Genomic DNA, 12,122 nt, shown 5'->3' with positions numbered 1-12,122 from the left:
TTAAGGAATTAAGATGCTGATTGCTTTGGCTTCTGCTCTTTTTCATGACTCATACCAGATGAGGGAAAAATGAGGTGAAAGTGTTTGAAGACTATAAATAACATTCAATTTATTAATATGAAGTATAATTTTTAGATTTTCTGCTTATATTACCACTGTACAATCCAATTACAAATAAATGAAATTTTTTACTCATCTCATGGACTGTCACATTGAAAACCTCTTAAACACAACATGATGCTTCTAGGAATGTTTTTTCATTACATCTGAGCCTTGTATTATCTAAAATTAGATTTATTGATCACAGTGGAGGATTGAATACTATGTATGAAAAGGTATAAAAGAATATTTGAGAGTAATTGTTTGGTTTTTTTAACCCACACAAAGCTGCAGCACTGTTGTGATTGGCAATGGCACAGCCTGCAGAGAAACAGAAGCTTACTTTGCTGACTTAATTATGAAGAAATATTTTGCGCCGCTGGATGTTGTTTACTGGTAAGATCCCTTTACTGGGATATTATTAATTTGTTCTGCATATCTTAACCTAACAGGTAATTTTAGATGTAATTTTTGAAGTATTTCTTTTTGCTGGCTTGTCTGTATTTGAGTCAAGCTTGACCCAAGGTTCTAGCCAAAGAAAACTAGCTGTAGCTCTTTGAAGCATGACAGTAGTTATCCTGAGTCAGTTAGAGAGACTCACTGAAGCATTTTATTTTTATTTCCTGAGGTTCACTCTCTTGCTATTATCATTGTAACAAAGTATGTGAGAATAGCAACACTAACAGCTAAGGACCCGTTTGGTTTTGTGTATTTATTTCTTGATGAGTGAGGTTTAACTGCACGTGATAAAGCTTCTGGTGTCTGACTGCACTATGGAATGCTTGGTAATCCTATGGGAATTAAATGATCTGGAAATAAATACTGTGTTAATACCAAGTGGAGAGTAGTAAATATATTTATCCTTTTCAGACTTCAGATTTTATCCATTAGTTTGTTGAATTTGAGCTAAAGTATTCTTCTGTTTGGATGGAAAATGTATGATACCACCTTCTTTTCCACCATGTAGTACTCCTCTCTTTTTTTAATTCCCACCTTTTTTTTTTCTAAAACATTTTTTGTGATTTACCTTGCATTATCCTTTGTGCCAGCATTTAACAGCAGTATTTAGTTTTCACTGTCTTAGCATGCTGAAATAAGTTTGCCATATTTTTAAAGAAGGTTATGGCCTTTTGCTGTTCAGACTATTCTATACATTTAAAAGTGCCTTTTTTCATAAATTAGAAAGTGGTCTTACAGAAATGTTTAACAAATATGTTATTTCTATTGTCTTATGGTGTGTTGCACTTGTTCATCATTTCTATGATTCCCAAGTAAAATTGTGCAAGATTCCATTCTTAAATCACTCTTTTATTCCAGGAGATGTAGTAAAGGTTTTCTAATGGTAATTGTTTGCAAAGGGAGGAGGTTATTCAAGCTTCTGAAAAATCAGGCATCCTATTTACTGAGTCCAGAGCAAAAACAGTGGATGTTTTATGACTGTAGAGAGTGCAAAACACTTCAAACTGTGTGGGTTTTGGCAAATGCATAATTTCACTATTGTTCACTTCATATAGCTTAAAAATCCATTATTATAGCAATAATAATATTTTGAAATAATGGTTTTGTTTATTTATTGATCATATACTACTTTACACAGAAAAAAATGTTTATATAGTACTGTGATTGTTGTTTTTATCACTGTTTACCTCTTCTGATTCATTATTTTCTCCCTGTTTATAATTCAAGGTGACAAAATTTTCAAAGTAGTACTTTATCTACCAAGTTCTTAGAACCAATAAAAGCTCTTGTGTAATAGGACTTAGTATAAATACTGTGTGGCAGAAGTCAGGTTAACAAGTTTGTTGCTTTCTCTAGTAGTGACTGATAATTTTTTAACCTTTCACTTTTTCTAAAACTATTTGTAGCAAAAATCTATAACTACAGTTGTTTAACTTGACGTGTAATATCCGGAAAATTATCATAATCAGAAATATTTTTTAATTTATACATTTATGTTGTTAGTGGTTTACTTGTGTTGGGTTCATATGGCAGAGCTAGTCCATACTTCAGAATTTGTGTGCAGAGCCATGAGGTGCTTCACATTCAAGCAAAGTGGTTTTTTTTGATTTCATGTTATAGACGTCATCTGGGACTCTTGAACTTTGTATCCTGCTGTCTGTGTCTGAATTTATGTATGTGAGTTTACAGACAGGCTGCATTTGCAGTTCTTGTCTCTTCACATTTTGTCGGTCTGTACTGAGTTTTTTCATAAGGATTAGGATTTCCATATATCCCTTTCTGATGAACTAGTTTCATGTACATCTCATTACTTTATCCAGTGTTGGGGTTTCCAAGCCATGCTGCTGAGCCCTGCAAGGCTATTTTTTCCTTTCCAGCTCCAGAAAGCATTAATCTCCTTGGTATTTCTTAGTAGCAAAAAGGAATGATGAGTCCAGCCATCCAACCTCCACTTGTGATAATCCAGTGAAATGCCTGGAATTTGTCAGTCTGAGTTAAAAATGTGATATTTCCTAAGTGAGGGGCAGTTTTATACAGTGTTAGTGTTTGAGCAATAGGTGACAGTAGGTGTACATTGGGATAACTGCTATACCTTTTGAGGGGAGTTGTGGAAGGTGACTTGGAAGAATATGCTCTGCTGATTCTCTTCTTTTTAAATAGTAAAGTCCTCTAGAATATGTGCTTTCAGATCACAAACAACTTTTCTGCTTCCATGTTCAAAATCTTCCCTAGATTAGGTTGTTTTCTCGTGATAGGCTTTTTTAAAAGTATGAGGACTTTGTTTATATATAGGCTGAATACATATCTCTCATCAGTTCTGTGGAAATATGTGTATGCTTTTGGATGAAGTGATGATTATTCATTGTTTTTCACTTAAAATCTCTAAGAAATAATTTCAGCCATTGTTGGAACAGTTAGTTCTTAAGGCCTGCTTCAGCAGGTTGCAGTTGCAAATAAAGAATGGATTTGCTAATCAATATAGTTCTTCAACTGTGGGGAAAACAAAGCAACAAAGAACCCCAAACAAAACAAAATGACCTAAACCCCCTAGAACAAAAAAGCCCATCCAGTACTTGAACTGTAACAGAATGAGTCAGTTGCACCTAACATGATACCATTTCCCAAGCTTTCAGCTTCTCACAGGAATGCACTGAGCTGCATCAAGGTGGAAATCCTTGCCCAGTAAAACAGAGCTCAGCTCATTGCTGTATGCAAGTTTTAGAGAATTACAAATTGTATGTTCTTTTGAAACTTTTTGTCCTTAAAGGAGTCCAAATGTAAAGGGGCTTGGCACATGAGGTTGGACACTCACCATAGCTGTTGTTCAGAAAGGTGAATGATGGGGAGGTACTACAGACTTCAACTTCCTCAGGAAATACTAGGAGTGAAGAATAGGATCAGGAATTATTATAAAAAAAATAAAATCTCTTCATACTTTTCTGTCCAATTCATCATATAGAGCTTGGAATCATGCATTTCCAGGGAAGTGAGACAAGAATAGAAGGTATAATTTCAGAAAGGTGTGTGCAGTTGGTGCATGCACAAATAATGAAGGCTAAATATAATATATTAAAAGCAAGTGATTAAAATAAAAAATACTTAGCAATGGCAAATGTAAACTGCATAGGGTTTTACTGAAGTTTCCCAAAGAGAAGATGAATCAGTGAAGACAGTAGTAGGAAATGAGGCATATGGCATGATTTTTCATGTGGCTTTAAAACCTGTCTGGACGCAGTTTGACAGTTTTTGATTTAAAGCAAATATTTTTCACTATTTTTGTAACTAACATGCTTTAAGATAGTTACATCCAACCTAAATAACTACAGGACTTTCTTTTCCTTTTTTTTTTAATGTAGTTTCCCTTTTAGAGCTGTGTTTATTGACTTAGATTAGGATTGGACTAGAGCCAGGGACAATCATATCTAGTCTTTGGGTTTTTTGTTACAAATCAGTTTTTGTTACAAGGTTCAATAAATATTTTTGATTATTTATGTTAGCTCTATTGTGAATTCTTGCCAAAGATACATTGTATTATAACCAAAACAGATGTTCTAGTTTAGACAAGTGTATTTGTTTTAACAGGACCAGAAATGTAAATGAAACAACATTGTGTTCAGCATTAACATGGCAGATGATGAACTTTCAGGATTTCATTGGCCTTTTTGGATTAAATGAAAATCTTGAAAAAATATTTCAGGAATCTGGTTTTCTTTGATTGCTGTCAGTTTGAGGCATCTTGGAAATAAAAGCTATCTGAGTGACAGGTGAACTATGCTAAAGCAGGACAAAACCAACAGCTCCATCTTTGTATTTGGCAAAATCAAATCACAATTTCTCTTTCAGCCTCAATGGTTTTGTTGTCACAATACAAGCATTCTTACTGATCTGACTCTTATGTGCTTGCTTCACTAAAGCACACTCAGAGTAAAGTATTTCAGTTTGTATTTAAAAGGAAGTTTGATAAGTGTCAGGAATTGTTAATTGTTTTCAACATGCAGCATAGAGTGCAGCCAGGCCAGTGTATTTTTTGTTGCAGTTTAAATGGGTGGGTATTTAATTTCTGTCTGCTTGGTTTTAAACTTGATGCAAAATCCTTTTCTGCCACTTACAGCAAAATCTTTTCTTACCCTCAAGACTTTATAAGCAATGTAATTAATAATTTACTGCTGTTTAAGTTCAAACACTTCTGTACTGTGACGAATAGGGGAAAGTCTGTAATGTCTTGTAAAGTTCTCATTGGTTTTCTTTAATGTTTAAATTATCTGCTTTAGAATACTTAGAAATGTTCTGCTAAGGTAGAATAGGACTGTAATATCTTTTGAAGTTGGACCTTGGTGGCAAGAAATTGATTTAGAAATGTTTGTTCTACAGGATTTTAGGTCCGCTTGTATTTTATAGGTGTCTGCACATGCTTTAAATATCCTTTTCAATTTAAATGTGTGTTTTATGTTGTTGAATATCTACATTATGCTCTCTCAGCTTTAACAAATGCCACTTTCAAGTTCCATGCCTCTACATTTCTAATGTTACACTAGCTTAATTCCCATTACTTTTCTGCTTCATAGCACTCGCAGTTTGAAAGGGACCTAACATTCGGGTTCACATTATGATAATTAGGTTTCAAAGCAGTGTGGGGGGATTAAGATGTCTGAAGTCTAGTTGCCGAATAAAGTTCAGAACTACTTGTAAAACTTGTTTGAGTGGTTAACAGAAGTGGTTTTATTTATTCAGTGCTCATGCAGCATTAATCCGTATTTCATCAGGTACCCACAGCGCTGTAACTCTAGATATGACCTTGGGACTTAATTTACCCCATCTCAGTTTTCCTTATTAATGTGCCATGAAAGAGGTACATGAAAGATAGCCAACTTCAAAGCACTTTTTCAAATAAAGTGGTTGATATGAATCCTCTGGTATTTAACACTGTCTGTCAAATGTTTCAGCTGGTTTGCATCCTTTTACAAGCTATTGCTTGCTGCATTAATGCAGTTGTTTCAAGTCTGTTGAGAGTATGAAGGGGGTAGGGATATGGGAAACTTTATTCCTATTTCTTTTTGATTGTGTTTCCTTCAAGCTGTTATTTTTGTCTGTTAAGCTATATAACTCTCTTAATGACACATTTATGTACACACACCTACACACCTTAGGTCATTAGTTGTCTGATCGAGAAGGTGGAAAGTAGTTTGGAAGGTTTTGGCTAGAGGAATACATATTCAGCGGAAACAATGCGCACATCTGAAATGTGCACTGAAGAACCTTTGTTCTGCTTTCGTCTCTTTCAAGCTCTAGTGGACTCATGAGAAGTCCTAAACAGTGAAGAACTACTTTGAGGAACAAAGAGGTTTAAAATGTGTGTGAAGAAGACATAGTCAATGAAAACATTCTAAATTATGTAGTGATTTCTAGCCAAGCTGTCCTTCCTCCCTTACTTACAAGTTATGTTCTGTTGTGATTATTTACCAAGTATGATCATTCATACTTCAACTGAACAATCATTTTGCATGTACTTATGTTTAGAGGAGACAGTCCTGTAAGTTGGAACCTCACTATGCATAGAGATGACTTCCTTCTCCTACTCTTGGTTGTTCATAACTTGGGTAATAATTTATATATTGTTCAGTACAAAATGGACTGGAATGAGTGACTGCATTTAAAATAGGATCCAGTGCTTGTTCCTTGTGTATCCATAAACTGCTATCTATGTTGAGCTGGACCCATACTATATTCAAAATGGGAAATTCAGAGGTGATCTTTGCCTTTGAAGCAAGGATTCACCTCTGCCCTGACTATAGCCACCTGTACCATCTCTAGCTGTGTTTTTTTTAGGGGAGAGAAGGAAGTGGATAAGCAGTGAAGTTGTGGTGGGGAAGGTGAAACAGGAGATGGTAATAACTTCTGGCTTGCATGCCATGAATTTAAAACTTTATGAAGCAAACTGTATAAATGATAGACTTAATAATTTAAGTGGAGCTGTCTCTGATAATTCAGAGAAATAATTCATAGTTTTCAGGATGAGAAAAGGACTAATTGGAAGTATTTCAATGTAGTTAAAGAAATTCTTAATTCCTTTAAGTTCAGAAAAAGAGTAAGTTACAGATGGTGTCTAGATTTCAGCAATGTGAAAGCAGGGGGTCAGGAAGCAAATCTTACTAGTGAAAGAGATCTAAATCTTAAGGAAAAAGTCCATTTTTCCAGAGCACTGGGACATGTCGTTTGACTTGCATCCAAGGGAATCTGTGGTAAAACAGTCTGCGGGGAGAGAGGAAAGTTTTGTGCAACTTCCCTTCTGTGTTTTCTTTCTAAGAGTTTTATAAAAGTTATGCATTCTCAATATGTAGATCTCTTCAAGTCTTTAAGTGGTACTAAATAGATAGAAGAAAGGGAAGATTTTAGGATGAAAAGCCATTAAATGTGTGACAACATGACTAAGGGCAGTAATGCGGTCTCTTCAGTTAGAAATGTACTGATCTCAAATATACTTTTGCAAATCAGACAATTACAGGGAGAAAGTGAACATGATAAATTCTTTCCCTCCTTTGTTCTCTCACAGAGAAGCCATTTATACTTAGGATTTCAAAATGAATTCTCTGTTTTCAATTTTTACATGCCCTACTGAGCAGTAATTTGAACACAGGCTGTTTTCTTATAGATCTTTGTTATTTTCAGATTAATGAAACAACTTTTTTTTTAAGATAATCAGCTTGACTTCATCTGGTATTGCAGTACAACAGAAATTAGATGAAAAGCGAAAAACCTCCAAAAATATTTGCAAACACAAAACAAGAAGTTGTTGGAAAGGTAAAAGGTTATTAAGAAACATCAGAAAAAGAAGGTGCAATGAGCAAGAGCTACCATTTCTGTATGGAGTGTGCCCATCAGGTCCCTGGGGGCAGTTTTGGCGTGTGTGTATTACATGATGTATGTTTGTAGAGCAGAACTAGGAGTTTTCCTAAAACTCAGTTAAGACAAGATCAGATTTAGTCTTAATTTAAATGTACAGGACAAGACTAGTAAAGCTAGTAGGGGATTTTCTTTTGGGTGTGTTTGACTTCATTAGTTAGTAGAAGTATTTAAAACTATTATCACTTCATGTTTTGTGGTGGTCAGTGTTTGCAATGCCATCTCCTTTTAAGGGCCTTCCATCTTAAAGGCTTTCTGTGTTAACAAATTCCTCTGGCTTAAATTCTTCTGTTCAAGGCTATTTCCAGAGCCCAGAAATAAAAAAAGATTTTAATGAACTTAAGGACAAGAACTACATCTGAGGTTTCCTGGCTTGCTCCAGTCAAACAAAGGAAAGCAACAAGGTGAAGGGCATTGAGGGGAAACCATAGGAGAACACCTGAGATCACTTGGTCTGTTCAGCCTGGAGAGACTGAGGGGAGACCTCATTGCAGTTACAGCTTCCTCATGAGGGGAAGACGAGGGACAGGCACTGATGTCTTCATGACCAGTGACAGGACTTTAAGAAATGGCCCAAAGCTCGTTTGGGAGGTTTGGGTTGGATATTAGGAAATGGTTCTTCTCCCAGAGGGTGTTTGGGCACTGGAACAGCTCCCCAGAGAAGTGCTCACAGCACCAAGCCTGACAAGAGTTTGAGATGCCTTTGGAAAATACACTCAAATACATGGTGTGACTCTTGGGGATGGTGCGGTGCAGAGCTGGGAGTAGGACTTGATGATCCTTTCAGGTTCCTATCAACTCAGCTTATTCTGTGAAAGAAAAAGTTAATTTCTGTGTTTGGTATTTCTGAGGAGGCAAGTTACATAATAGGACAAAATTAAGCTTTTTACTTCAGACCAAAGTGATTTACATTAATATTTAATGTACTTGAACTTTTGAATTTTTTCTGTGCTCTTTGGTCAACACTGCAAGGATGTCACCAATTTAATATCATAGACAGAAAGCTCTTATTTAGCAGAACAAACATAACATGAGATTATAATATGAAATGCCCACTTCTACCATAATTGCTGTATTTATTTGGTTCAGCATTCTTTTTTCTCTCAAGAGTTACCAAACCTTACTTCATTGCTGTTGACATGCTCCTACCATGTCTGCAGTATCAGTAGAGATACCAAAGGGTGGAACTTTAAGATCAACGTGAAAGGCCGTGTGCAGGTCTCAGCACTGTGTGCCATCTTGTATTTCTTGGCAGGAGAAGCCAAGGAGCCTTTTCTTAAGAGGTATCTGAGTGGTTGCCAAGGTCAAGGGATGGCTCAAGGAATGCAGGAAGCTTGAAAGTGCAGAAAGAATGACTGCAGTCAGGGAATAAGGGGCATGGCACCTTGAAGGTGCTTCCTCTAGACAGACATGCTGAAGTACATCCTGTGGGAACTTTGTGCAGCTGTGTCCTCATTTGAGCTGTGTGTTCCTTGCCTGTTCAGTGCAGCAGGTTATGTCAAGAGAAATTTCCCACTCCTGTTCCCTGATCATTTGTGAGCATGGATGGGTGGTGTTCAATCCAAGCTTAAAATTGAGGTTTGGACTTGAGCTGAAAAATGTGACCTAACACTGCTTCTCAGACTGAGCATTGGAGAAGACTCCTCTAACAGCTGCACATGGGAGTTTTTTCCCAATTCTTTGTTTATTAATTCCTTTTTAAGCTGGAGTAAGCTAAATACCCTTGTTTGAAAATGCTGTCTATTAATCAGAAGGCATGGAAGGTTAGAATTTGATCCGTAAGTGTGAGGTCCCACGTGAAGAAAATTAGTGAAGTGTTAATAATCCAAGACTTAGTTGTTCCAAACTTGGTATTGATACTGGTACCAAACATACAGAAAAGCTTAGGCTTTCAGGTAAGCTGCTGCTGCTGCCGCTTTTGAAGAGCTTCTAAAATGAGCATGCATAGTTCTGTAGTTTCAGGTGGCTTTTTTTTCTTTGAAGTAACATGTGAGGTCAACCATAGTTTGTCGTCGTGGAAATGGAATGTAGTCAAATTTGGATGTTACCTGATAGAACGCATTGATAGGAAGTGACTGAGTTGAATAATGATCATTCTTTGATGTATTTTTGATTTGCAGATCATTAAAATTTACTGATGGCAGTGTAAAAACAATCACTCCAGAGACTGTAAGCCTACTTGCAGTGGGCTGTGCTCTTTCCTGTCCTATTTTAAACATCTTGGAAGTAGCCTGTGAACCACAGGTTGAAAACTATTGGGTTTGCACCTGAAAAGAACAAAAAGTACAAACTGTTTTAAATAGATGAAGTCCTCCTTCTCATTTGTATTTGCAGAACTTATAATTATCGGAATTTAATTACGGGAAATTGGAGTGTGGTTCTTGTTATCCATGTGTGCATTTTAAGCTGCTGGTCTTCACCCATTGCCTAGATGAAACAGAATTGCTCCACACTAGCATGGAGTTGTTGTGCTAACAACAAAATCTTAATTTACATTCACTTCCAGTATCAAAAATCATTAAAATGTTAATTTTTGCTTTGTGTCAATATGGCCTTTCTAAAATAAATGATGCTTGTGGCATTTGGGATAGTTCTCTATTGTCCTTCTTATACATAAGAGACATCAGAAACGCAAATGTGTGTTTTAAGTGACTGTGTCGTGAAATAGCTATTGGTAATTGGCAGTTGGTAAATTCTCACCAGTAAAGACTGAGAAACTTCATTTAGGCTCCTTACTATGTAGAGAAACTCCAACAGGAGTTATTTGTGAAATCCTGTCAGGAGTTAATTTAAATGGAAGCATGCAAATATAGTGTGATTAATAGTGAGAGCATCCAGATGAAAATTATATAAATACAAGATGATTTGTAATGTACTAAGACTGAGTATTATTGCACAGTCAGAGCTGGTTGTATATTTGGGTAGTGTTTTGTCTTCAAGTAGACATTCTGTAAGAACATAATGGAGAAGTAAGCATTTTTCCATTTGTGTGAGCTTGCCAGTAATACGTTTTTACTTAAGCTGAGATTCTGCCAAACTTCATACCTATTCATTTGTAAAAACCACATTTGCTGTTCTGCATTTTAGCTCTTACTGGGCATCCTTTATTGTTGTGAGATGTGATATATGGATTTACTTATTTATTTAAACTTAGTCTGCTATTAGCTTTGATGCTGATAGCAGAAGCTTAGAATATGCACTTAGATTACATTCAGCTGCCAAACATTAGATATCTTCATTTCAGTGTCTTCTAGCTGTCAGACAGATTAAATTTTTCATCCTAAGGCATAAATGCTCTTATTAGTGGGGAAGTTTCTTTATAGTTTGAAGTATCAATATTGTTGAGTTCTGCTAAAAATGAAAGTTTGTGGGCAGATCCTAACTTTAGGTAAAAATCTCCCCCAAAATATTTTCAGGGTTTTTTTAGTAGTAAACCTCAGGAAACTGCCTCCTGTACTACTGCTAACAAGTTCCCCCAGTACTAGGAGAGCAACTGGTGCAACCTTTGCTGTAAACCCAAAAAAAGACAAAATGCATTGGATTTTAGGAAGATTTGAATATTGAACATTTATGACCTCTAAGTGTCTGATAGCCCAGAATCTTCCAGGGCTGAGAAGCAAATGCAACCTGTCTGTCAGTCAAGCAAGAGCTCTTTCCCTCTGCATTTACCTGAAATTGCAATTTCTCATCCTGATTTCAGGCTATTGGCTCTTAGAGGCTGTTGGCAGTGCAGGAATGAGTGCTGTCCATGTTGCACTTTGCCTCGGAGTAATTTTGTGTGATGCTGAAACTGGTAGTTATGCTTGCCTGGACTCATTTAACTTTTCTTATCTACAAGGTGCATGGCAGTCTTAAGAGCTCCGTGAATGACATTGAAAGAAGCCACAGCAACAGGAGATACTCAGCACACTTCTGCTTTTTTCAGGGCATGAGAGGCAGAGAATATAGACATGCTGTGTGTCTCAAAGGGACTTTGAGTAGGTTATTTCAGCTTGAAAAGGGATTAGACTTGATGACTGCAGTGTCATGTGGTTGTAACTGAAGGTGCCTATTGAGGATAATTCCTTTCTATAACTGAGTCCCAGCAGTTTTGTCAATGATGAGTAAGTGGAGGGAGGGACAAATGATCTGTTTGTCATGGTGAGAGATACAGAGGTGAGAAACTGCTCCTGAACGGAGACATCAAAATGCACAAGGTGCATGAAGCATCTTCTGCAGTACCCACCCCTCCTGCAGCAACAATGAGCCAGTGCAGGGGAGAGGGCAGAGAGGAGAGAGTGATGCTGGCTTTCTTCTTCCTTTTCAGTTTTGGGGGCAGATTGGTGTTGCTTGGGTGACTCCATGCACAGCTGTAAATGTAATCACATCCATTTAGCAGTACTGCATGTTTAGATATTTTCCTTTCCTTATAATACCTAATGCTCCTGAAAGTGAATTTGTTGCTCACATAGAAATAACATTTTTGCTTTAATCATATTTGCAATTGCAATTAATATCAGTTTCTAATTAAATCAGATTTTTTTATGTAGCAGCAAATATTATTCAAACAGCTCAGCTGTCTGTGGATGTTTCTAAATCAAAAACCTGGAGGTGGGAGTGATGATGTCTGTCTATAAGCAGCTATAGTTATTCCTTATAATAAATTGGCTTTTCACATAAAACTT

General features: G+C 36.5%; 1 protein-coding gene across 2 annotated transcripts in view; it reads left to right on the top strand.

Annotated features, from left to right (window-relative positions):
- SRBD1 (S1 RNA binding domain 1) overlaps nt 1–12,122 on the top strand; it is a 124,282-nt gene that overhangs the window by 34,121 nt on the left and 78,039 nt on the right. For both annotated transcript variants that reach the window (XM_058802059.1, XM_058802060.1), the window contains exon 16: nt 388–495. In XM_058802059.1, the coding sequence (XP_058658042.1) occupies nt 388–495 (108 nt within the window). The remainder of the gene's footprint in view (nt 1–387; nt 496–12,122) is intronic.

Source organism: Ammospiza caudacuta, chromosome 3 (genome assembly GCF_027887145.1).
Source record: "Ammospiza caudacuta isolate bAmmCau1 chromosome 3, bAmmCau1.pri, whole genome shotgun sequence".
In the NCBI taxonomy this organism is placed as follows: Eukaryota; Metazoa; Chordata; class Aves; order Passeriformes; family Passerellidae; genus Ammospiza; species Ammospiza caudacuta.
Note: the sequence above shows the minus strand (reverse complement) of the source record. Positions and strands in the feature narration are given on the sequence as shown.